The 27990-nt window shown below is 38.9% G+C and overlaps 1 protein-coding gene across 1 annotated transcript; it reads left to right on the top strand.

Annotated features, from left to right (window-relative positions):
• Positions 1–4695: 4695 nt before the first annotated feature.
• On the top strand, positions 4696–27977 carry LOC120789301 (probable serine/threonine-protein kinase kinX). Its single transcript, XM_040125943.1, has 27 exons — positions 4696–5220; positions 12096–12308; positions 15914–16039; positions 16224–16250; positions 17360–17386; positions 18408–20021; positions 20280–20411; positions 21407–21607; positions 21687–21749; positions 22594–22632; positions 23255–23296; positions 23429–23497; positions 23619–23654; positions 23797–23844; positions 24041–24094; positions 24257–24304; positions 24462–24809; positions 24996–25043; positions 25325–25360; positions 25533–25580; positions 25715–25765; positions 25873–25920; positions 26070–26117; positions 26220–26267; positions 26413–26535; positions 26654–26689; positions 27919–27977. Exons 1-27 carry the CDS (start codon positions 5202–5204, stop codon positions 27975–27977), a joined length of 3651 nt encoding a protein of 1216 aa, XP_039981877.1. The 5' UTR covers positions 4696–5201.
• Positions 27978–27990: the final 13 nt, after the last annotated feature.

The following is a 27990-nucleotide window of genomic DNA, read 5'->3' as shown; positions in this document are numbered from 1 at the left end:
TGATTTGAATTGTTTTGTTCAGTTCAGTTATATAACACTTATTGACTATGTAGATAGCCATTCACACGTGGATCAGTACGCACATCAGTAAGTGATATATTACTGTAAACAATGGGACATTATGGGGCTGCGTCTGACTATCCTCAGTTCAGTCTTGGATTCTACATTTAGTCTGTTGCTTGTTATCAGTGTTTTTATTCAGTTTGGTACAAAACTTGGTCTATATGAGATTTTACTTAATCTGGTTCAGGCAGTGTGGTTACGGAAAATTATCTTACAGCTCAATAATGTCTCAAACATTCTTCTTCATTTGTTGTGAGCGTCATGGAAAACATTCTTTGTCTTCTTGGCAGGAAAAACTGCTGCTCATCAAGTCTTTGTCGAGAAGTTTAAAGGCTGTGGCCATACTGAGGTGAACAATTCTGAAGAATGTGACTACTGTCTGGTTTTTTGTCCCCTCACGATGAAAGTCCTGGTAAGAAATGCCTCTGGTTAATGTTTGGCCAGTTTCACACTGGCTGGTAAAATTTATACGGCGAAATATGACCAATCAGTGTGAAATGTTCCTTATTTTGGAACATAAGTATTGTTTTTGTACAGGCTGTAATTGGTCTTGCAATGCCTTTATTCTTAACTATTCCCCCCAAGGCCCCAAATTGGCCAATCCTTAGTCCAAAATTATGTCGTTATTATTTAAATGCTGGCATGACCGATCCTTACAATTAGGAGGATGAATACTGCCTTTAACAGCACGGCTTGGCATCCATGTTTGATGACTGGCTAAAGCTAACTTTCTATTGAAGAAATATTCCTTAAAAAAGAGTGTCCACAGGTCTGTGGATTATCCACAATAACTGAGACACTGTTTCTGGGAGCAAGTGTGGTGACGATTTTTTAAATTGTAGTTTTTATGCATTGTAAGCGCCACATAATAAATTCAAATTCCTTTCCAGGCAAAAAAACTATATTTATGTTGGGGATAAGGTCAAAGATCGTAAGCACCCGCGTTACCCTCCACTCTACAGATTTTTTGAATCTTTCAGATCACTGTTTTGGTCTTACAGTTCACAACTTTACTGTTACGACTCTCATCACACCTTAACTCTCGACCCTTGTTTCCAGATGCAGGCCGCAGCTGTCAGTGACTAGCTGGTGCACATAGTGGAAAATTTAGCAGCTAAGGAGCTGGACATATTTCTCAGGAGTTGGTGAAGACCAAAACTACAAATGGAGTAAAGACCAAACTGATCTCCACTCTTAAGTTTCTACTTGTTCCTGACTCAAATTGGTTGTGTTATCTCTGTGCTTACAGGTGGTAAACCGATAATCCTGGTGGTGATGCATCACACCTTTGAGCAGAACCATGTTGTAGCTGAAAGCAGGAGACTGGTGAAGAACTCGAACGTCTACCTCACAGTGGACTTTCTATTCTATGAAGGCAAACTCCTGAAGTGTAACCACAACGATCTGGCATGGTTTGATATCAAGAAGTATCTTGGATTCCAGGTAATGACTAGATTTACTGATGTAATACAATCAGACTTACACACAATCAGTGTGGAGTTAGCTGATATTGTCAGTAAGGGACTGTCACTGTGTGACGTGACTGTCATCACACAGTCAGTGATTATTACTAATTTTTATTTCTCAGGTTTTTTCTCTCTTTCTTTCTTTCTTGCAGGACTCTTTCTTTCAAAACACCATCAATTGTGTGTTTGTTAATGCAACTGTTTTCATGAATTTCAGTTTTCAGATCAGATTTTTTTTAAGTCTCTCTTAATACTTCACTCACATGGCCATATGTACATTAAAAGAGTTATTGGTCTGTGTAATCCTCGTGTCCATGCCGGCTTTAAAGCAATACTTTCCTAGTAGGACTCCAATGTAACAGACTGATTTAATAACTAAATCTGTTTTATCATGGCTTGAGCTTGTGTTGCTTTCCACAGTGGACATTGTAGTATAATTGTATATAGTGTATATTGTAGTGTTTCTGTGTCCACCAGATTTTAGAAAATGAATATGACATGTCTGATAGCCAGAACTATGAAAATAATTCCCAGGTTGTAAAAAACCCTTGAATTTTCTTGCATTTCCTTTGCATTAAGAAATAATGACATTGGTATTATTATTCTAATATGTTAGCTAAGTCATTTAGTTTAGGATAGTCACACAGTTTAGGATATTATTATTGTTGTAACTGTGGAATAATTGTGAAGGCTGATATACATGTTTTTAGGCTGAACCTTTTGGTCACAAATATTGTATCTGCAGCACAGTACAAAGTGAAATGATGGAAAAAAATAGAAGATCTGCAGATACAGGCCTTAAGAAAGTGGCTGAATGTTAGAAAAAAAACATCAATTCATTACACAAAGCTGCCATAAGATAAAAAGTGAGTTACTTCAAACGATAGGCCCACAGTTTCTCATCTTGTCTGACTAACACGACCATGTACAGTACATTGAAAGGGTTTATGGTTGCTGTAATTGTTCCTCGTGTCCATACTGGCAATGTAAGTGATGGGGGACAAAATCCTGTCTTCGTTTTGGGCAAGAATGCATCGAAAAGTTCAGTTGAAGCTAATATGATGCTTCAGCAGACACAGTTTTCAAATCAAGTGGACATATTCCAAAGTTTAAGTCTTTTTATTGCCCTCTTTGTGGTGTTGATGAGCTGCAAGGAGGGATGATAACACAAAGGGAGAAATGGGTGCTAAATACACTGTAACTTTGAAATATATCCACTTGATTTATCTAACTCATATTAACTTCAGCTGAACTTTGAATTAACATTTAAATTTTTACACGGAACAAGGACTTAATATTTCGCCCTCTATCACTTTCATTGAAATTGTTATAAGAAGACATTTTTTGCTGCTAGTACGGACAGAAACCAAAAACCCTTTCAATGTACAAATGGGCATGTCACTATTGTTATAAGATAGACATGAAAAAATGTGAAGCCTTTGTTTAATGAGAATGTAAAGCCAGGGTTAAGTTCATTTCAACTCCAATAACTGTGCTCGAGATACAAGTTTTTTTTGTCATGTACATGTTTAAATGTGTGTTTAGTAGAGTAGTATGTGCTCCAATCCCATGAAGTTTTAAATTAAGACTAAAATCTATATAAAATAATGATTGTTGCTACTTTGTGCCACTTGAAGTGCGATTATAAAATCGTTATATTATAAAGTAAGATTACATTATTCATTAAGAATAAATAAGAGTGAGCAAATCGGAGTAACTATCATAACTGTTGGCTTCACTGTGCAAATTTGTCTTATAGCTGTCAATCAAATGTGATGGATTCCTTTCAAAAATTAGTTAAAGTTTCATAAAAAAAAATACAGATTCTAGCTTCAGTTTCCATTTGTAATTCCAAATTCCATTTGAATGTACATAAGTTTAACTTTAGGGTCCAGCTCATCACTGGCCACCCCTACTGTGAAGAACTGTGGCAGCACGATCATAAATGCTTTTTGACGACAGAGCCTGGGGGGTCCAGTCAGGATTGAAGAGACGGTAAATGGAGTCAAATAAATAAAAGATCCCTTAAGAAAACCTGCTCTAGAGTGATGTGGATGGAGATTCAGCTTTGAGCAAGATAACAGTAAAGCATGTAACCAAGCAAATGTTAGAAGACTAATGTCAAGGCAAGTTGCCAAGTGGCAAAGCCAAAGAAATGAAAATCCATGACATCCAATCTAACAGAACTGACACACCAGGTGAACAAAACTGTAAGTAGCGGCAGGTATCAGACAAAGCCAAGTCAAGCTGTCATCACTGAATTTGTTGTCTCTATAAAACACTAAAAGGAATGTCAAGCTTTCTACATTTGCATTAAACGTCTCTGTATATCCAAATAAAGTGCATGTGGGATCGTCTACCAGTATCTGAAACCCCCACACAACCCAACAAAATCATGACCAATTCAAGCACCATTAGCAGCAAATAGCCTGGTTGCCAAGGTACAACACAATAAATACTTTTGAGTTTAAAAGTGTGCGCAATTCATCATGTTGAGCCTACAAACACCGGGAGAGTATGATGGCAGGCTTTTTGCCCTGCCTTCAAGTGTGGCCATTTGGAACGGTGAAACCACTTTTGCGTTTAGACCTGGTTGGATGACATGTCATACGACTATTGATTACTTTGTGTTTAATTTTTCAAGCTTCCTGATCTATCAGACTTAAACAGACCTGGAGTCCTGTTGTTTACTTTTAGTGCCATGACATCGCTGCAAATTTGATTTAACTTTGAGAATACTGCCAGCACTTCAGCCGTTCCGATCTTTTCTCTCTCTCTCTTGCCGCTTGATGACAGCTTTGCGCTGAGCAGTGGAGGTCTGGCGGATGGGGATTAGTTAACATGGGGCGGGGGGGGCTGCTGGGATGGGGTGTTAAGGTCACGCCTCTGGCCTAAAAAGGCAAAGCAGAATACCAGCAGCAGTGATCTGGTCTAAGAATAACTCAGGGCCTGTGGCTCAGAAACACAGCATGAATGTAACAGTACCTAATTAGATTCAGACTTTTATAGTTGGCAGTTGAAAATTTTTGACAATAACAAATAAAGAGAAAGATTATGATGGTCAAGGCAAGATTATTTACATTTTTAAGCAGTGTGAAACCACTGTCCACACTGTTATCACGTGACTGCAGCAGCAACATTGGCTGGTGGGATAAAGTTACCTTGAAGCTCTCTCTCCCAGTCTCTCTTCCCTCTTTCCCTTGCATCGTCCGTCAGTCCCCGTGGTCAATCTAATTCTGTCAGAGCTGGTGGAGGGGGGTCAGGCTGCTCTATCTACAACACAACCAGGGAAAGGGCAAAGACACTGACCACCTCAACCTAGTCTCTGTCTGTCTCCCCAGCCCCATCCACTGGGACGGAAGTCAGCTATCAGGACCACCTCGCAGTCATCTGGACCCATCGAGAGTTTCTGACTTCTGGAACAAGAAAGGAAAGTGCAGATTTCCTCCTGAATGGAAAAAGAGGTGTAGTGTTACCAGTGGCTGCCAAAGGGTTCGAGTTTTCCACATATCCTCGGCACCAGCCATTCACATGACGTTGCTGGATTGGAATTAAGAACTGGGAATAAATCACACATAAAGGAGTTGAGGATCTACTGTAAATATTTGTTTTCATGGCAACATAATCTGTACAAAGGATTTTCTGTTGGACTAGAACTTTTATTTTGATACTATGACTGAAGCAATTGAAGGTAAAGTATCATCACATCAAGTATTTTTATTCAGTTTTATTACATAAAAGAAGCCTCATAATATAGGTATGAAGATCTGTATGTTTGTTTTGCACACAGACCCTGTGACGTTGTGCTTTCTTGTGTGTAGGGGAATTTCATGATTGGAAGTATCTAAAAATATGCTGCTATCATGTATCTGCTCTTTGTAAGGCAGCTTCAAGACCCCTGTGACATCTACAGTGCTGTAGAAGATCAGTCAGCATCAACACTGTGCCTCCTGTTGCATGTAACCACACCAACTGATATTGTTGTCATACCATTTTAACTGTTTTTTGTCTGAGAAGACAAAAGGGTCTGCAGCTGTTGGTGCCATTAAAGATTTGAAGCCTGTTATCTTGAGACCTCGTGAAAGTCACGGCTTAATTACACACCAATGATGCACCTGCACGGGCGTTGTCACTTATTTTGGCTGATTAAACATAATCTCAGCACTGTGCATGCAAGTACCTAATTGACAGCCCCATGACAGTTTCAATGCACTTGTGAAGGCGGGACAACTTGCACTCTTATGATAGGCCTTTTTCATACAAGAGATTTTGACATCAAGTAGGAAAAGCATTATATTCTTAAAAGTAAACGGAGCTTGATTGCTTCAGCTTTGGTCTGAATACCTTTGAGCTGAAGAGAGCTCGTAAACCAGAATAACTCAAAGCACCTGTGTAGGTGTGCAGGCCCTTTAATTCAGGGATAATTATCTTGAATAAGGACTGTTTTTCTTGAGATATTAACATAAATAGTGTGTTAAAAATTATGTTTGATTTTAACAGAAGGTCCATTTACACAAGGTTTTCTGGAGTTATCTGTCACATCATGGTCTTAATCAGCAAATGCAGCTGGCGACAACAACTGAGAACAATTCTATAACAACTTAGCAAATGGCCATTCACTAATGTAGACTGTAGCATTTGGTTGAAAGCTCTGAAAAAAGCAAGTGAGGGATTAAAATATTTTTTTCAAGCAGCTATTTCCAAAGGTTGAGAATTAACTTTTCAGAACCAAAAAAAAACCAAATCTAATTCCCAATAACAATGTAATTATCTTTTTATCTCAGGATATAAAACTGTTTTCTGACAGTTACTTCCTAATTATTTCCTTGCTACAAGAAAATGAATGGTGGTAAAAGACCTACTTATTTTATCCTAAGTTTTCTTCTGGGTTGGCTCCTCCTCATATAGCCACATAGAAAAAATGTGAAATTGTGGAAGCCCCTGATCTTGTGAAAGATGACAATATTATTCAACATTTCACTCAGACTATTGCATTTAAAACATTTAGACATAAGAGCCCCTTGGTGTGTTACAATAATTAAGTCAAGATCATAAAATTTCATGTTTTGAGATCACAATAAACAGGCCTTAAATTTATACTAGTGACTTGGCTTATGCACAACTAAGATCTTCACGTTAAAGCATTCTGGAAAATGTACTGTAACTTCTAGCTTGATTTTGCTGTGGATATATGAGATGTGCTGATATTACAGTGCTGCTTGCATTTACCATTTGGAGGAGAACTTATATCAAAGGCTTCTTCTGGAATTTTTGGCAGCAAGTGTGTTTAAAAGTAAACATGGGGGTTATGACAGTTCAGTGAATGCACAAATCAGGCCAGTCAGAAGTGTTTACAAAGTGTTTGAAAAACGGTCCATACTCAAGGAAGTGAATTGATGTCTGTGAGGCAGCAAGCAGATCAAATACAAAATTTGTGACTGTGAAATGGAGACAATCCAGTAGAAAAAAGTGGAGAAACTAACATGTGCCTAATTTCGTATGTTGCAAATTCTCGTTTTCCAAATATAGATTACAAATAATCTGTAAAACAGTCATGGAATCTGTGATACTGTCGTTTTTTTTCTGCAGTGTAGTATGTAGGATGTGTTGTCGGCGTTTTGTAGTTATGGTGACCTGTAATCAATTTCCTCCCACTCATTATTGTATCCTACACTGTCTGAATGGACCGTCTACAGTGTCCGCTCTAACATTACAGCAGATGCAACACTCGGGCTAGTTGGAGACATGGAAACAGCAGCTTCTGTCAAGCTACTAACCTGATTAATAGCACCACCGTGCTTAACCAGCCGGGTCGCACAGGTCTCTGCTGTGCTCAGTTCAGCTCTGTGCACTCATTGAGGAAATGTTATGACTACACGTGCCTGTATTCTGAACGAACTGAACTAACTCCATATAACTGCTCTGAGCTGAGCTGTCATGGATACCCAGTGAGAGTAACAACAAAAACGTCGTCCACAGTGTGGAGACAGGTCAGCTATAAGGGGAGAAATCATGCATGGCTGGTTGATCAAACCACTCAGAGAGTGGTGCCCAACACAGGCATCAGACTGAAGGGGGGAGGAGAGATTTACAAGTTATGAATATTTCAATGCCTATTAATTATGTCCAAAAATAGTTCACTAAATATTTTGTGTGTAATTTTGACAGAGATCTGAGGGTTTGTGGATCTGGATCTCTGAGTGACCAGAGTGAAAATTACTCACCCCTTTTGAGCACATTATCTGCTGAGTAAATTTTATGACAATCTAAACATTTTCATTTCGGTACTCTTTTTGTGAACAACTGGAAAGTTTTGTCTGACTGTGTCAGAAAAGTCAGAGTGCCTGTGGGAAACTGAAAAACAAGGTTTCAGTGTTTCAGTGGTTAGCACTACATCACTAAAAGAGCAAATGTAGAGTGGATTTTGCCTTACTGCTGCACAACAATAAAAATCCAATAAAATAAAAAAAAAACACAATATTTAACAAGAAAACATTTGACCTGACAGTGCTAGATGGAAAAACTCTGTCTTTACTCAGTAACTGCCACTGAAATGCCCCGTGTAAGCTATTACAGTGGATCTACCCAATGACTGACAGTCAAACTGCCGTGGGTCTGGTTAATCAGAGGAAGACTGTGGTTTTACTGGGCAGCTCCCAGTGCAGCTTTCTGGATCTGTAGCATAGTGAGTTACTCAAAAAATCTTAACCTCTGCAAAACCTCAGAGACTGACAAGTTTCTGTTGTAGCCTTCTTATTAATTAACTGTGACTGGGATGTTTCTATGTGAAGTTTGTGTATATCAGGATATTTACTTTCTCTTCATAAACTTGAATTCAGGCTAATTCTAGTTTACTATTAGCTTATGTACTTTATCTTTACTTTACTTTGGCGTCAAGCATGTTCAAGCATGTAGCTGAAATGTTAGCTAACACCAAACTCTCAAATTTATCCAGTGAATTAGCTAATAAAATAATAAAATATCTATGTATGCGTGATGAATCAAGGCATATGGTTGATTAGGGTATATTGGTTTTTGTTAGCCTGGTTGTTTGTTAGCATTGGCTATCTAGCACGATAGTTGTTAACATGAGAAGTATGACATGACCTGTATTATGACTGTTTCGTTTCTGTCTTTTAATTAAATGACAGCAATTTAAAAATCTTAATGAATTACAATACATTACATCTTCCCTCGTATATGAATCAAATCATAAGTGACCTATACTGTTTTAGGCAACTCAGATTTGATCCTGATCATATTTTAAACAGTGAATATTATAGCTCGTACCTTCAGTATTCAAAATATTTTTGAGCATTTTTTTTTGATGCATGAGAGCTACTCATGCCTTATTTCTCATTTTACACAAATTACATGAAAATCCAGCAATTTGGTTTTTAGTTTCAAGCTCAGTTTTGTTCGAGGTGAAAATCTAATCGTAGTGGTGTCACTGGATTAATATTTAGGGGGAATCCAAAATCCTCAGGAGTCATTCATCTAGAGATCAGGAGTATCTATACCAAATTCCATTGCAGTGTGGTAAAGTGTTTTAAAAAAGTAATTCATATGGCAGAAAAGCCCTCCATTAATTTGCCATGGGCAAAATTTGTCTTTGTATTATTTTTCTAAAACAGCAATTAATTTACTTTAACTTTAGTTAAAGCTAGGCAGAGGAATGGCACTTTTTTTTAAGTATAGTTTTTGCTACTCTCTCTGACTTATCCTCAAAAAAGCCAGATTGACATTTTTCAGGACATTTAGTCACACTTATTCAAACCTATACCAGCAATCCAGCATCAGGACAGTCGTTCTCACATTAGCCTCTCGGAAGTTTCAAATGTGGTCACTCATATTTTGAACTGACCTGGAATCGGAGTAATGAGGTTAGATAGAGGTGTGTGTGTGTGTGTGTGTGTGTGTGTGTGTGTGTGTGTGTGTGTGTGTGTGTGTGTGTGTGTGCGTGCGTGCGTGCGTGTGTGTGTGTTTAGAGTGCTGCTAAGCTGTCTGAACCAGCAGTAACAGAGTAATATACAGTAGCTGCCAACATTGAGCTGAAGAGAGTCAACAGGTGGTCTGAGCTCCTAAAACAGTGACACCAGCAACTACATAGTGACTGATTTTATGAGACAAAACGAATCGTTATGGTATCGGTGTAAAATTTAACTGTTGATCTTCTGACCCTAAATGGTACTTGACCCACTTTCCTCATAGGTTCAGTTAGACGCTTTATTTCCTCTGAAAATCACAACCTGTGGCATGAAATGTAACTTGAAATGTGGATTAGAGTGCTTGAAATGTATGAATACTGGAACTTTACTTTGTTTGAATTATCAGAAGCTAAGGGTAGTTAGTTGTTATAAAAGAGAAAATAGTGTAGCATAACAAGAAACTTTAATATGCATTAGAATTAATTAATACTTTGCCTTTGTTCAAAATTTATATCAAATCTGCATAATAACTCTCCTCAGCCCTCACTATGCATGTACAACTATGCAAGGAAGTAGAAGAACTTTGAAAGACAGGAGTTTGAGGTTTTTACAGAAGGAAACTGTGAAGTTGAAATTAATTAAGGCTAGGAAATAGGATTCACAAAATTATAGACTATGGTCAAATGAGTATATTGTCCCTCACGCTAGGAAAAGACAAAGTATGACCATTGAAAGAGCAAAATAAGGTCCAAATAGGTAGCACAACACATTAATGAGTCTAATAGTAAACATACAGAAATCCCAATATGTATAAGTAAAAAGAGTAAAATATATAAGTTAGTTTTAATTGGCAATTACTTAGATAGCAACACATTAGCCTCAGACAGCTAGCTAACTGCTAATAGAATGCTAGCAAGGTTGGCCCTAAACAGGTCCCATAATTAAACGAACTAACTCACACTTAAACAATCAAAAAACAAATACAATAAATACCTACAGATAATGCTGCAACATAGGCGTTCTGAGAGTAGACAAAAGATGCCTGTCAGTGTTTATCCTTGGTCACAGATTTGACAAGAGGGCGGTTTTAACATCGTCAGTCCATAGCAAAATGCTGTTCCTATGGAACTCTGCCAGTAAGGGTTGCTATGGCAACACAGTGATGAACTGAAACCAACTGCCGGTGGCAAGAATATCTTATGAAACACCAAAATCAGGAAAATTATGAACCAAGGTTTGAGGGTTTTTTTTTACTCTTTAAGTTCTTTGGGCAAATTTATTTGCTACTTGGTTTCGCCTCACTGCTCTAGTCAACCCCCAATCACTCAGCACCAAATGCCAGTTAGCAACTAGCTTAGTTTCGAAAAAAGTGAAACATCTAATGTTAGCAGTTAAAGAGCCAGATATTTTTTCTCACAAGTTGGTTTATACCAAAGCAGATCTAACTATTGGACTTACATTTGTCAAGTGGACAGCAACATTCAAATGAATGCTAATGTTGCTCTGTGTCTGATGGATATGTATGTGAGGGGCAGCTGTTTGCTAACTCCTTAGCATAACAACTTAATGCTAGCAATATGTCAAGGCTAGCTTGCTTTCTTTTCTGTTCCCATGCCCTTGTGGCCAAAATTCTTTAAATACACTTCTAATGTCTGTAACTAAATGCCAGATCAACCAGAGGAATTACTCTAATTACAACTATCCTTTTCTACCTCCTCACTGTTACACCAAAGTTACGCCAAACTACATAAGAACTTCCCTCAGAAGATTTACACTTCTGAATACTTTAGAAAACACCACAAATTACTACAATAAACACTAAAAGGATCAGTCAACTCTGCAAGAGCAACAGATACTATAAAAATGTGTCTGACGAGACATCTTAAGAAATAAATGAAATGTCATGAGTTAGATTCACAGTCAATGACAAGAAAAATATCAACCCCTGTTCAATACACCCTTGGGCCGTCTTTGGCCTTCGTTAACAGCTTCCACACATCCTGGCCAAGACTCAATACAGGAGCTGGGGCAGCTTTCTAGAGTACCTTTGCATATAAACAAAACAATAATTTGAAATCATCCCCTTGGGGGGAGCATGATGACATGAATGGATGATCCTAAGAAGTTTAACTCGTCGATTTTGTTATAGTTTCCAAAAGGGATACCCAAATCTCAAAATGTCCTTCTGGCTTGCTGTTGATGTTTTAAAATACAATACATTCACATTAAAGAGCATTTAGTGCTCTTTAATTATTTCATTATTTTATTGTGCTTCAGTATTACTGGTTTTTTTGGATGAGTATAACAGGTCCAGCTGTTCATTTCAGACAAAATTAATCAGAACACTGAAAGGAACACAGTATATCAGCTTAGGTTGTCATGTATTGTCATCAGCAGTATTAATACTAACACTGATGATCCGTTATTAGATGTACCTAATAAGCTGGCAACGGAGTATAACTACATCCATAGCTCCTCTATAGCTACTACGGTTACTTCTGCTAATATTAAAATGGTGGTTGCACAGGGCAGCTAGCAGTGTGAATTTGTGGAAATGAATTCATTAAAAAACCATTGTAATCAAGGCCACATTTGATGCACTGTATCTGACCATGGTTACTCATATTTTACTCCTCAGCACGGTCGTCGACCACCACCACCATGGTCATCGACAGTAAGACTGGAGATGCCGGGTCTTCGTCTGTACGGACCTCCAAGAAAACCTTCACAGATGACCTCTGCTCTACTTTCAGCTCCCCGCTGGCCTGGATCTTAGTTCTGGCGCTCGTCATTACATGGTCTTGTGTTTTTGTCATCATGTTTGATCTGATGGACTACAAGACCATTTCAGGTATGGGAGGTTTTTTGTTGTTCATTTGTACTTCCACCCATTGTCACCTCTTAGCTTCTCAGTTTCAGATACAGAGGTGTATTAACTGGACTCAGACACAGAGGAAGAGCTATAGAGGAATAGGTTTTTGCCTCTTCTCGACGGAACTGTGGAAATCTTCATGTTGTATGGAAATGTATAAACTCCTGGGTGGAGTATATGCATTTTCATACAAGGTACAGCCAGCTTTTAGTCAGCCAGATCAGGCAGATTGTGGCTGAGTGTTGGCACGTGGCTCTGTTCTGGCACCAGAAGACCAAATGTGAACCTGCTGTGCCTCATACTGTATACAGCTATCAGATTGGCTCGGTTTTGAGGGTTAGAACTTACTGTAACTCCAGTTCGAGGCAAACAAAAGAGTTTTGGATCAGTGTTGCGGCAAAAACAGCTCAGGAGTCAGAAGTCTAACATCCAAGTAGTTTAGCAACCAACCGCTAATATACTGCGTATGATGTAACATAGAGATTTTAAGTAGATCTGTTTTCTACTGCAAAGTGCAATTTATTAAAGTAACATGCTGGTCATAGCATGGGTTTTTGTACTTGATTTGTATATTAGGATAGATTTTAAAGTGATTGCACATTTCTCACATTATCTTACATCACTTTTTTCTTCAAAGGTTTAACTGAGACTGACTGTTTTGTGAATTCGGCTGTTGTTTATGTAGTCCTGCACTTTTATCAGCCTCTGTCTGAGAACTAAATAAGAAGTGTTAATGCCAAATATTTGGCTCGCCGTGTTTCAGCATGGAGGATCAGTTTATGATGTGGAAACTATGTTTCAAAGATAGACCTTAAGGATGTAACAGTGCCAAGAAGAACAAGTAGCTGTCTACTGAGAAGGTGTTAGCTACAGGAGGATTCTACCGGTACAATTAATGACAGTTTTGTCTGCATAGTTGTCATGCAAACAGAAAGACAGAAAGTCATGTGCAAAACATCACGGTACATACAGTAGAGGCAGTGTGGGACAGGCTCTCTGAATCGGAGAACATGGATATCTCTGTTAGTATGAATTTTTTGTTTGTTTTATTTGTTTTAAAGTATCACTAGTACAAACCAACAAATTAGTTTGGTGCAATTAGATTGCTGTGACCAGCATCTATTTAATACTGCAGCATCAGTAAACAACAACAACTAGGGGTTTGCTTTAAACAGACACTATCTGTATCACAGGTAGAACGTGGCCCTCTCTCCTTTCCATTTTAACATTGTTTTAACTATTTTGAACTTTCATAAATGTTGGGTTTTTTTCGTATCTTTCTCTTCTGTGTTTTTCCTAATGTCCCTATGATTCTTCTATCTTTATGTTTCTGTACAACACATCTGACTGCCCTGATGAAAAAAATCTACTAATTTTACTTGTTCATTTGTTCATCTGTAGTGTCATCACTTAGTTGAAAGCTATTGGTTCCATTTCTCCACATAACATAAAAACAAACAATGCTTTCAAAACTTCATTAATTTCTGTTGTGTCCAACTCAATTTTCTAACCCTAACATGAACATCCTCCTTCATTTTGCAAATTATTACATATGATTCTCACCTTAAATTAATAGAAATCCATGCAAAAAACTGGAATGACCTAGCATCAGCAAAACATAGCAGTCCATGCATTTTTCCTAGACTACAATATTGCTGATTAATTATCTTCCACATTCACAATTTCATCTCGAACACGAGGATGCATGAAAAATGAGGAAAAATCATTGTGTGCATTGATTTTAAGAGAAATATCTATTTCTCTTTTGTTCTGTCCGTCACAGTATTCATTCAAATTCATGTTCAGTTACCAAGTCACAGGCAGTAGTCTGCTTGTTACAACCTTATCATCATCATACCATCACAATGTGAACACAGAAATACTTTATCTTACACTACCACTTCTTTTTTCCTTCTTTCCTTCCATCCTCCTTCTGTCCTCTTTTTGCTTCAGCTCTGTGCTTAATGTCTTTGCTTATGGCCACTGTGTTTCTCATCCAACCAGGTCACCCACCTCCTGGCGTCAGGAAGGTTTTGAAGGATTCAGGGCATAGAGGCAAGGCACCTTACCTGCTACTAACTTGCTGATAGAAAAACTAACAACCTAACATTGACTGCTGAGCTATCAATGTTAGACAGTCCTTCACAGATTAGTCTGTAGATCTTTAGAAGGATGCCAAGTACAAGCTGCTTTCTGTCTGGTATTACGTTCATGGTTTTATATTGACATTATTCTAGGAGGAGGAGAAAGAGCTTGTCCATTTCAAATGTCTTTGTGTTACCTGTATATTTCCGTATGGATAAGAAACCTCAGGTTCAAATATTTGAAAAACCAACGCAAGTATTTTGATTCCAGAAAACCAGAAAAACTTGGTTTTGAATATTTGAACTTCAGATGAACTTGATTTGTTCTTCATTTATCTAATTTTCTAGACAAGATCCTGTCTAGAAAACGAGTGAAATCCAGCTCTTCTGAAATCTCAACCTTAGTGATTTAAAATGCATTTTAAGGCTATACCTTTGTGTTTTGTTTCTATCGTTTTTTAGAATAATTCCGAGGGTTTACTTTGCATGTTTGCCATTTGTGTAGACCTGGTTGCGTTCACGGCTAATAATATTGTGAGATATGCAAAACACAATGGGAATGGGCAAGTTGAGGGTTTAAGTGTTTAATAAGGATGAAAATCCAAAGTGGAATCATGATTGACTGATACTTTGCATACAGAGTTCATGTATATCACGTCATGGCTACAACAAAAATCTAATATTCTGTTTTCTTCCTTTTCACATCTCCACAAGTTGAGAGTTTCTCAACCTTTCATTCGAAATTCGGATCTAAATGACAAACATGATTCAAAGTAAATCATGTTTTGATGGTGTTTACACTGGGAATACTGGCCCTCCTTCATCAGACTGTCTTGGAAACAACTGCATACTGAGCACTGGGAGACTCATGTAAACCTCGCTGTCTGTTTATTGAAACAACTGCACAACCTCTAAACAAGCAGAGAGTTGATGTCAGCTCAAATTCAGCTGTTCAAATCAAGTACATAATGCCATTTACACAGAAATTTGATATTTTTCTAGCAGAAATCTTATTTTGTAATCTGTTGAAAATTCTAAACCTTAGTATCATGAGGTAATTTTATAAGGTTTTTACTGTTTAAAAGCACATTAGAACACATGAATAGTAACTCGATGATCTAGGGTCAGTGTGATTTTGTTAAGTGCTATTTGCACAGCAATATGCTGTGTAGAAGACCTGTTGCAGTAGTTAAACTAGAAGGCAGGTTACCCTTGCTCCTAACGTGAAATTGATCAATTTCTGAAATACAGATTTCAGCTTTTTGACTTCAGTTCCTGTTGCCCCACCTCATCTTAACCTTTTACTATAGAGTTTATGTTTTTGGCCATTTCCTCAATGCAGAGGAATGAGAGCAGTGTCTACATTGAGGAAATGTAAGAGTCAGAAGCTCCTACTGAAATGATTGCTATGTATTTGTTCGGTTTGGTAAATCAAACGAAATCAGTGACTAAATCCTCTGGTGTGATTGTGTGCCTCTATTTATGTCCCTGCTCCACCAGGAGGCCTCAGCAAGATCAGCTCAGACCCCATAAAGGTGGTGAATGATGCTGTGGAGGAATCAGCAAACGTGATCAGTGTAATATTAAAATTTGCTGCCAACCTGATCGCTCCTGAAGAAGACGAAGGTACAGTCACTCTACAAACGGTAGAAAAACACACATTAAGCTGCAAAAAAACGGAGCTATTTCATAATCGCGTTGGATTTGTTAAATAAAGTAAACAGGACAACATGATCACAGCTTATCTGATCAAATTATTACATGTTAGTGCTCGTACTACAGTTACTCATTTCCCTCTGCTCTTCTCTAGGAAATCTATACGCAGTGAGAAAAAAAGGTTTGTATCACTGTAGCTTTGGATTTTATTTCCTTTTGCAATGATCATGCAGCTGCAGAATAAGAAATGAATGCTTTCTGCTTTCTGAACGTCTTGTTCACACTGCGCTTCATCACATGTGCTGTTCTTCACATGATTTTTTTCTCTGGGGAGTTAGAGTGTACAACCCTAAGAAGAAGTCATTTTTAACTCCCAGTAATCCACACCCAGAAATGTATTTGCCACAGTTACAAGTCTGGTTTGCCTAAAGTGCATCTCAAAGATTGTTTAAAAACCCACAAAAAGATGCTGCTTCGACTAATTCATTACCATCTACGGCACATGTTCCGCAATCTTTCTTGATGTGACTTAATGAGGCCAAAATCTTTGCCTTTTTTGCAAAACCTTTGATGTGCGAGGATAGCAAACATTGCCTAATAAACTGAAATCAACAGATGAAAACTTAAGATGAAGACGTTAGATGGATAATGATGCCACTGCAAGAAGCGGCTACCTTCACAGACAAGACTTTATGACTTCTTTGTTTAGTTAAAAGCTCACAGAAAGTGTGTGGCTGAGGGACCATAGAGAAAAATACATGGATCTAGGTGACAACATGGCCAGATGATTATTATTATGATGGTAGTTTTAAACTGTCTATATGTATGAACCATCTCAAAGATTCAAGATGGTTGGAGGAGGAGGAAATGGAGGAGGAAATGGAGGTGAAGATTAAGAAAGCAAAAGGTACTCAAGGTACTACAATTGCTGTATTTCTGGGACTGTGTAGATTAACTCTACATAGATAATGACTAATGAGTCCTGTTCCCCACCCCGTAACAGTAAACTAATGGAGGAAACAACAGGAGATCACAGTACTCAACGACAGTAAAAACCTATGTGTTGTTTGTGATTATTAGCTGCACTAATATAGTTACATCTTCATGTAAGAAGGTTTTGTTTGTCACTAACTTTCTATGCTAACTGCTGCCACCGATATATTAAACTTCCAACAAGAGTGATAATGTAGTGTGTTTGAATGGATCAAACTCTAGCGTGCTTTATCCAGTTTAATCTGTATTTTGCTTTTGTTGTGACGCTGATTTTCCATTTCTCTCTTTGTATTATAGGGGAATTTCTACCGTCTCGAAGCAAAGGTCTGTAGCTTTTGTTTGGTACATTCACGTACATTTGAGCTTGATTGTTTATAGTCTACAAGAACATGGGAACTGCTGAATTCTTGACTGGGATAGGTAGCTGGATTGGTAGATTGGATGCTAATTTCCTTTTAATTGCACCTTCACAAGCTAAGTGTTAGCATCCTCTTGCATTTCAGCGATGGCTTTGGTGTTGTAACCTTTTTATTGTATTAACTCTTAGTTTTCCTCCCTTTTGAAGCTGCACTAATCTATATTTGTATATTTAAAATGGATCAAATGAATGTGTATAATGTGAAAAGAGAGGGAATAAGCTCCTGATTCAGAAGTTTCCCTCAGCTTTACGGAGTGTTTTAATGTCTTTCAGCGCATTGTTTTGCTTCTCTGGCATACAACTTTGCGGATTTGTTCACTCTCAACACTCTAGTCAGTGTCGTTTCCAGCAGCAGCAGGCAGCTGTTTTCACTGAATAAGCTCTGGTTATACCCAGTGCACACTACCTGCCCAGCACCAAACGACAAACAGACAGAGTTAGGGACATTACGGTACTCTGTGGTACGTGGTATATTTTTAGTTCACCTCAGTATCTGACATTTCATCACCACTTACAGCACAATAAATATTCTTAATGTGTAAGATTTAAGTTTTCCATTCATGCCACCTTGCTTCAGGAGTGTGAGTTTGAAAACAGTGTGAGTGTAACCGCAGAGTATGATGTGACCCCCGTGAGATTGAGGCTGGCTGTGTTTCATTGTCTTGCCATTATTCATCAAAAGAAACTGTAGAAAAAGATCTGAATAGGTACAGTTTACAATGGACTGGTCTACATAGCCAATGAATTAATGTTAACATAAATCTGAAAACAAATCTACTTTATTGAGCTATTCACTTTAACTTATACTCCTAGTTTTATAAACAGTGTATAGACATAATTTGTACACAGGCAGATCTGCTAAACTCCTCGATGTTGAGATTTCATTACTACGATAGTAAGAAACGACACTAACTTTTTATTTTTCAGTTATAAAGATGCAAGCAAAGAATAAACCACCAGTGGTTGAAATTGTGGAGGAGGAAGAGGAGGTGGGAGAGGAGGGAGACAAAGAGGAGGCTGCTGGGGAGGAGGACGAGTCGGCAGAAGAGGAGGAAGAACTAGAGGAGGAAGAGGAGTATGAGGAGGAGGAACAGTATGAGGAGGAGGAAGAATATGAGGAGGAGGAAGATTATGAGGAGGATGAGGAGGAGGAAGAAGGAGCGGAGGAGGAGGAAACTGAAGGAGAGGAGGAGGAAGGAGTGGAGGAAGAGGAGGAAGGACCAGAAGAGGACGAAGAAGGAGTGGAGGAGGAAGAAGAGGAGGAGGTAGCTACTGAGGTGGAGCAAGATGATGAAGATGAGGAAGATGAGAAGGAAACTGAAGCAGCTGCACCAAAGACTGATGAAGACGATGAAGGTGAATCGAACGAGGAGGCTGCAGAAGAGGAGATGGACGGAGACGATGAAGATGATGAGGCAGAGGCAGAGAAGCCAGATGCTGCTGATGAAGATGATGTAGAAGAGTCTGCTAAGGAACCTGCAGCTGCTGATGCTGAGGATGATGACGATGATCATTTAGTTTCTCCTGAACCTGTTTCCACTTCTGAAGATGAAGAGTCGGCAGTGTCTCCTCATTCTGAGTCTGATGTCAAAGTCAGTGACGAGGGCATAACTCAAACTGATGACGATGATGAAAAAGATGAAGAACATGACGACGACGATGCCACTGATGATGCATTCACTGATACCTCAGACCTCAGTGAATCTGCACTTCTTTCCAGTGAAGAGGAGGATGATGACTATGATGAAGATGATAGTATAGCGGAGGGTGCCACAACGTCGGATAGCGATGATGTCATTGCGGAAGACAGCGATGACGACCTGGAGCTTGATCTTCTTCCTATCACTCTTACTAGTGAGGATGAGGAAGATGAGGATATTGACGATCTTAAGCTTGCAGAAGAGGAGGACCTTCCCCTTCTGCCTGCTGTTGAAGTTGACGATGAAGACCTGGAAGAAGACGTCAAAGTTGCTGAAGACACTGATGAGGATGATGATGTTGATCTGGACCAATCAGATGAGGACATCTCTGTTGCCTCCTCTGAGCACTTTGCAGATGACGAGGAAGACAGTGACCACGACGAAGACGTTGTCCTTGACGCTGAACACGATGACGATCATGACAAACCTGATTATTTCAATGAAGAGGGGACTGATGATGATGATGATGATGATGATAAAGAGGAGGAGGAGGAGGATTTTGTCGTCCCTCCCTTTGAGAGTACAGACAGTGGAATCTTAGGTGATGATGATGACGACATTGCTCTTAAAACAGATGAAGAATCCAATGGAGAGAGTATCTTCAGTGACGATATCTCCTATGACACAACTGATGGTGACGATGACGATAAGTACAAAGATGATGAAGACATTGATACCAGCTCGTATGAGTTCATCTTTGATCAAGAAGACAAAGAAACATTTTCTGACAGTGGAGAAGATGAAGATGAACTTAAAGATATAATCACATCAGAGTCCTTAGCTAGTGAGGATGGAGAAGATCAGGACGATGATGATGATGTTGATGACGTCTTGCTCGCAGGTATAGTCCAGCATCATTGATTACTTTCATTTTGATTTATGTTACAGTTTTACTACTTTCTGACTGCCTGGCAGGTGTCCATTCAAATTGTGATGAATAAAGATAATATCAAGAGTTAAAGGATCCCCGCTGGTTTTCACTTATATCCTTAAGTTTTATTCTATGTGGTCTTAAAAAAGAGCCTTCAAACATCCTAAATCTGGCCTGGTGAACCTTCGCAGAGAACCCTGGTATTTATACTATACTGTGTATTTGAAGGCACCGCTGCAGCAGCGTTCACTGCCCAGGAGGAGGCAGTAAAGACTGAGGCAGACGACGGTGAGGGAGAGGAGGAGATCAGTCGGGCTGGTGACGAAGATGAGACTGAGGAGGCAGAAACAGAAGAAACTGGCGAGTATCACATCCATCATGGCTTCTGGGTTTTACAGACTGTTAAGCAACACGAGCTAATTAGAACTCATGCAGACACATCATTAAACTCCCTCCCCTATAAATAGGGTTTTATACTTTTTCGAAAAGCTTTAGTGAACATTTATAGGCAGTGCCATCACTGTAGCTGAAATAAAGTACATACATCTGATATTTAGTATTTCGAGAGGACTATTCATGTATGGTACTGTCAGTTTTATGTATTGTCGTGCATTAAACCATGTTTTATCCTGTATAATAATTCAGAAGTTCTCAAGTCTATCGCTATAATTTACGCATAACTTATGTAGCAAATGAAATCTCATGTGTCCTGAGGTTTCCTTTCCACAGTCATATCTCACGTCATACCACAGCTGTAGCCCGCCATCCAGAAACCGATGCGCCTTATAGTATAGGACAAAAAATTTAGCTTCAATATCAAATTAAATTTGAAGATAAAATAAGGTAAACATTCAAATCAATGCACTGAATGGTTCATCCAAGCCAACATAATTTAACTGTCGTTATTTCCCCTCTACTGTACATATATCATTCATGTAAATTGATTTAAAGCACCAAATTTATTATTTAAGTTTTTCTAATCACAAAGACCTTCAACAGGTCAGATGACACATTTGTTGATAGATTTCCGTGGAGTCATGTTTTAGCTGAATTGTACAGTAGTGTACTTTTTTCTTTTTGCCTTTGACAGATTTTAGATTTGTCCTGCATTAGCTGAGCCTGAAGGAAAAGACTGACGGACTTTATGAAACATGAAACCCACATTTGTTCCGCCTGAGTAATGGGAACAAAATAAAGACCTAAAACTTAGAACTATCCCTTTAGTATCTTTCCTATCCCAGGTTTAGTAGGAAAACTGGTCCATAGCTATTTTTCTTGCCACAGTGAGTGTGATCAGCCATCCTTTGTAATGAGTACAAATCCACGTTGGAGCCACTTGCTGCTTTCACCCTCAGTTACCAGTCAGCCTGCTGCTCCTGAGGAGGAAGATGAGGGAGAGGATGAAGAGCCGTTGCCTGCAGCACAGAAATCTGTGGATGAACCAGAAGACAAAAAAGAGGAGTACGATGAGGACGACGGTGAGGAGAAGGCGACGGTGGATGTGATTAAGCCTTTGCCTGAACCTGAGGAGGAAGCGGCGAAGACCGAACCCACAGGTCAGGACTGAGGACAATTACAACTATTTTATCCCGTTAAGATTCGGTGTAACTTTAACTGTCTGCTTTTTCATTTCAGTGTGTCCCTGTATGCACTCTGCTAAAACCAAAGAGTCTGTCATCAAGATCGCAGAGAAAAAAGGTTTGTGAGACTCTATAATGTTGGATATATCTCATCTTAATTTGAATACGTTTACTTACACTGGTTACTTTATTTTTATGTTAAAGGGTGTTAGGTATTGTTTACTATCTAGGTACCTGGAGTGTAGACCAGTATGATTTGCAGATGGAGACCCATTTGTTGTTTCCCCAGATTGCCACTAATAACAAAATCAAATTTTCACAAAAGAGCAGAGACAGGTAAAATCAGGTATTTTTTTTAAATAACCCAAACAGCACCAAAAAAAACTTCATATATAATATAGACAGTAATATGCATCACAAAGAACAATTTAGGTCACTACACCTACTTACTAAGTTAATTTATTGCAGGAAAACAGTTTTTTTTCCTGCCCTGGAATTAATTGAGTATGTTTCAACAATTTATTTATAGAAAACACCAATATATTCATCACAGATAGCTTTAAAGTTTGGTTAGGAAAGGCGAGTATAATCACATTTCATTATGAGACTAATAGCACAATGTGATATTGGTCTCAAGATCAAATTAGAAGAAACAGCTCTGGCCACGAACGGTGTGTTAATTTATTGGTTTCACATGAAAAGGTTTTGATAGTTTCGCACCTGTTGCATAAAGATTCATTTCAGTAGCGGAAACTGTAGACGAAAGATTTTGTCTTTGAGTTATTGCACTAAAATGATCTTTCTTACCTGCTAGTGGTGTTAGAATATAATTTTCGGGTTGATATGATAAATGCAGGTTTGTATCCTACTCCGTGTGGAGCGGTGGCAGATGTAGATCACTGTGATGAGCCCAGTGTCCCGTCTGTACCTTCGAGTCTGTGATCTCATGTTTGTGTTTTCAGATGTTCTCAGGAGGGTTGCTGCTCTGAGAAGGAAAAAAGGTAATGGTAAAGATTTCAGGTTTTGACTGAAGGGATTCCAAAACTTCTCGTAAAAAACACATTCTTCGAGTCCAAATGAAAATTAAAGTTAATGTATGATAATGAAGTTGACATTGTAGTTTTTGAGCAGCCCACGCCTCTAAGCTAAAACTAAATACTCGTTGATGGAGCAGGCTGGAGGCAGGATCGGGAGTAAATGCTACTGTAGAGGCAGAATTCAGGGCAGGAAAGTCGCTAACCATCTAAAATGATGAAACTTGTTAATGTACAACTAGTGATAACTTCATTGAAGCAGCGTGAAGCGTAGCGAGGTATAGTTCCTTTGACTTGTTAACACAATGAAGAACCGAGTAGATTTTGATGGTCAGAGGTCAAAGGTCATGTTCATTGTGAACTCCCAAAACATGTTTTTGGCCATAACTCAAGAACTCATTTGCTAATTATGAAAAAAATACACTTAGTACCTTTTGTTAAATTCCTTCAACGGCTTCACTACCTACAATATTATATGTGTCTGGACAAACATGGATGTAAACTGTCACTTGGCTGGTCTGCTTGACTGGTCCGCGGAGGCATAAAAACCGCGAACCGGCAGGACTTCCAGTTCAATTTCTATTTTTAGACCATGAAGCTGTGAGGACGGACGAAAAGCCAAAAGGGAAAGGTAACACTGAACACTGCACAATACCATCTGTATACCACCTTTGTCTTGACAACACTAAATGTATGTATTAATACTTCTTATTGTTCTTATTGTGGAGTAAGGAGTGAAATTATGTGCATGTGCTGTATCCAGCTCTTCCCAGAATTGCAGAACTAGAGCCGAAAATCAGGAGGATCAGGAGAATCCCTGCTCTTCTTAGAGGTACTCAGACTTTCTCATATACAGTGCACCTTTCTAACTAAGCTTTTTCACTATTTCTGTCACGATTTTGTTACAGTTTTAATTAACGGGATGTTTTCTCTTTTGAATTTACAACAAAAAGCCAAGCGAGAGGAGAAGACCAAGACCCTCAAAACAGGTGATGGATTCAAGTCGTATTTACGCTCATTCTGTGACAGGAGACAGCAAAAGTAGACTTGGTAGATGGTGTATAGATATATCCACAGATATGGACGTCGTGAGGCTGACTTGTTTTTACATCTGACCATTTATATTGACAGAGACAGTGACCAAAAAACAAGAAGAGGTCCCAGAATCTGGACAAGAAGGTATCCCTATTATTTTCATTATGATCTAAAAACATCAAAATTAAAATGTAAATATACTATATTATATTATTATTAGTATATATCTGTTGTCATGTAGTCAATTTGAGGGACTGTATGATCACTTTATTACAGAAAACCAAACTGTGGTTTCAGATGATACAAACAACCAACATATATTTTCTTCCATCTGTTTCAGTTGGCCCATGCAGACCGGCACCAGTCTATTGCCCGTCCCCGCCTGGCTGGTACAGTAAGTGACAAAGAATTTGGAAACACTCGGGGAATTTATAACGCAGGGGAAATAAATATCTGATTGGACGACTCTGACGGCCTGCTGCAAACATGCCGATCTCCTCTATGTACCTCCAAATGTTAACCTGTTAAAATGTCAGATTAACTCTTTGTGTTCCAGTTCATCACATCGTCACAGACAACCCGTACCCTCCTCCGACCATGTCAGGTATCAACACCGTTGTCGTAGCAGTGATAGGTGATATAACATCAGTATCAGACTATTCCTGTGATATGATTTCCGACCAATGTGATCATATATTTCCCCAGTTTTCTTGTCTCCTCTGCCGGAAGATAAAAACATATAATTTGGATTTGTTTTTTAGCTCCGTCTGCTCCTGTTCTGACCGTCCATCCAGGTGCTCCACCGATGCAGCCTCTCTATCAACAACAGCCGCCTCCACAGATGCAGCCTCTCTATCAACAACAGCCGCCTCCACCCATGCAGCCTCTCTATCAACAACAACCGCTTCCACCGATGCAGCCGCTCTATGCACAATATCAGGCAAATCAACCGCCACTGCAGCCAGTGATGCAGCCTCAACCAGAACCAGCTCAACCAGTTGTACCACTCCGGCCTGTGCAGCCAGAAGCCCCAGAACAAGAGGCTCCTGTTCAGGCTGAGGTCCAGACTCCAGCTGCTGAGGCTCAGCCAGCTGCAGCTCTTGTCCAGGGTGAGGAAGAGTTTGGAAGTTTATCTTATCTTTATAATTTCTCTTAAATGTGGGGAAACTTTTTCATTTACAATATAAACACTTATCTTAGCCTCCGAATATGAATGAATGATTAAGAGTTAAATGTTTGCTTTTGAAGAAAGATTTAACTAAAAAAATTTTTTATCAAAACTCTTTTCATTAAAGAACCAGTGACTGTTGAGGACAAAGTGAAGGCTATCTCCACCAAGAAAGGTACAAGTGATTTATTAATTTAAACTCAAATACATAATGATTTTTCTCTTAATTACTGCAGTGAAAAATACAATTTTCCAGCTGCTAAGAAGAAAATTGAACTGTATGATTTCCCCAGATCCACTAAATGCTTAATATTGTCAGCTAACTGGAATATTCCCTGTAACAAACTACAGCTGCAGCACCTAACAGTGATGTACAATGACACAGTGTGCTGTATGAATGCATTCATTACGGAAAATTAACTCTGCATGGCCATTTCACTCCAATTATCCCCTCAGAGGCAGCAGCAGCAGCCAAAGCGAAAACAAAGAAAGGTAATTTATGTTTACAGCCGGATAATAGGGTGTTTTCACTGCTGTATATTTCCATGTTGTTATGAATGATACAGATAGCAATTTGAGCGTTGCTTGGCTGTAAGTATTCAGACAGATTTATACACTTGAGTAAGATATGAATAACATAATTCAACACGTTTGCTAACTCTAGATGCTGCTGTTTCAAAAGACAAAACCAAAGCAGCCACTGCAAAGAAAGGTAAATACCTTATTAACAATGGATCCATGTATCTTGATGTATATATACATGTATATATATGTGTATATATATATATATATATATTTTTTTTTTTTTTTAAACTTAGAATATACTCATTGTATTTGTTGTGACAGAGCCAGTTGCAAAAGAAGAGAAAACCAAAAGTCCTACAGTAACTAAGAAAGGTGATGATCATTTTGGTAGAATATGAAATGTATACATTACGAAAAAAAACAAGCTGGATTAAGCTCTTTCATATATTTAATTTGGCTAAAATATTTTGTTTTTACAGAGCCAGCTGTAAAAGAGAAAACCAAAACTGCTGCGGCTGCTAAGACAGGTAAACATCATTAAGCCACCGGTGTTTATAGAAAAATATGAAACCTAATGCAGGGAGCCTCCCTCTTTAATGTGAAGGAACAGCTAATATTTTACTAAGAAAACAAATTATTCAGGCCACTAATCACAGATCTTTCCTCATTATGTTAGAGCCTGCAGCCGAACGACAGAAGAGGAAACCAGCCTCTGAAAAGACAGGTAACTACACACGCTGATGTTCATTAATTTGCAGAAAGTCAGTCATCCTTCATATCAGTGATGTGAGAGATGACTGGAAACTAATTATTTTGCTCCTCTCAGAAGCATCACCTGTCAAGAGCAAGGCCAAGGCATCCACAGCCAAGAAAGGTAAAACTCTGGCTGTACTTGATTTAAGATTTTGATCAACCAATACGGCGCAAATTTTCACTTGCCTTATCTTTTCAGTTTATGCAGATGCTAAACATTAACTTGTGATATAATTTAAATCTAGGTGTTAACGTGTCTTAAACAGATCCAGATCCAGAACCGCGTCCACAGCCGATCAGACTGAGAACGAGACCAGAAGCTGTCAAAAGGGCCAATGTTACCTCTCAGGCCAAGGAGGAGAAACCTGCCAGATCTTCGTCTGAACCAGGTGACTCATCAGCCTGTTGAACTATCTACCTTGAGCTTTTGGGATTTCTCTGCGGAGCAGAGCGGGGCTCTTGTACCGAAACTTGCACCTCTTAATTTTTATGTCTTTTTATCGTCAGCCAAGACAAGATCAGAATTAGTGACAGAGAAGAAAAGTAAGTGTTCATTTTAATATATGTATGTGTGCTTGTATTTCTTCGTTTGTACACTACACACATCATATTGAATCCATATCCTGTAGATAACGGTGCCTTCAAGTGGGGTCTTGTGTTCATGAGAGTCCACTTGAATGACGCTCCGATGTGGAATTCACAACCTCATTTTCGGAGGATACCTTTTCCCAAAGCTCAGGAGCTGTGGCAGACTGTACACTGACCTTTATACAGCAATAGTTCGACATTTGGAGGAGAGCTTTATTCATTTTCTCGTCGATAGTTAGATGAGAAGATTGAAGATGCTCTCGCGTCTGTCTGCTAGAAGTAGAGCTCGACCAGGTGAAGGTTAGCTTAGCGTAGGTCTAAGTGAGTAAGAAGTTGTGGTGTTAAAGGCGGTTCTGTGCTGTGCTGTTTTGTCTTGCTTGACACCGGGAGCTTGCCAGGAAACCTGCGGAGATTTCAGGCAGGTGCCGCTCCCTGCCAACAAATATTCCTACTCTTTATGCTAAGCTGGCCTCATGTCTACCGGACAGGCCCGGGAGTGGTACCGATCTTCTCATCTAATTCTTCCAAGACGGCAACTGAGGGTAGTTTCCAAAATGTCTTTTTTTTTTTAATTCTCAAAGCCCACAAAATTTGAAAAATGTAGCTAGAATAACTCACCTGGTCAAACCTCCAGCAGCACTTGTAGTATATGGAACAACTTTTTACGGTCACGTTCCAGTAGTTGAACCGCAAAGTCGGGAAGTTCCCACAGTGAGAATACAACCCCATGAGGCAGATTTGAAGGCAGCATAATGCTACTTGTTTTGAAATGAACGAAAAAAAATGCAATGAGTGGTTTCCAAATTTTACAAGATGGTCATGAACAAATGTTTGATTGCACTGATTCTGTTTCTCGCGAGCTCTACCTCAAGACATTAGTATCTATTTCCTGGTCATGTCAAGACCTGGACAGTATGTGACAGAAGTTTGACGAGGCATTCTTTAGCTACAGAGAAAATGTTAAGTTTCTACTGACATCTTTCGGGACAGATCACACCTCTTGGAAACACAGTCGCAGATTATGTGATTAAATGGGCTGTTTTATGCATCATAAAGTTCTAATTAGGGACGTGTCAAGCTGTATTACACCGGGAGGGGAAAAATATCGTAGGAATATTAAATGTACACCACAATTATGGAGAGTTATTTGGCACGCTGTAATAGGGCTGTCTTTTCTGTTACAGGCAAAGCAGAAAAGGCTGAAAAGGCTCAAGGTATGGATTTACAATTAGAAAGTGAATAATGTGTGCTGTGTA

This window comes from Xiphias gladius, chromosome 4 (genome assembly GCF_016859285.1).
Source record: "Xiphias gladius isolate SHS-SW01 ecotype Sanya breed wild chromosome 4, ASM1685928v1, whole genome shotgun sequence".
NCBI lineage: Eukaryota > Metazoa > Chordata > Actinopteri > Istiophoriformes > Xiphiidae > Xiphias > Xiphias gladius.
This window is presented reverse-complemented; position numbering and strand designations above follow the sequence as displayed.

Coding starts and splice junctions, on each gene's coding strand:
- LOC120789301 (XM_040125943.1), top strand. Junction 20,412..21,406: donor GGCAGAAACAGAAGAAACTG/GCGAGTATCACA, acceptor TTTCACCCTCAG/TTACCAGTCAGCCTGCTGCT. Junction 22,633..23,254: donor TGCTCTGAGAAGGAAAAAAG/GTAATGGTAAAG, acceptor TTCTATTTTTAG/ACCATGAAGCTGTGAGGACG.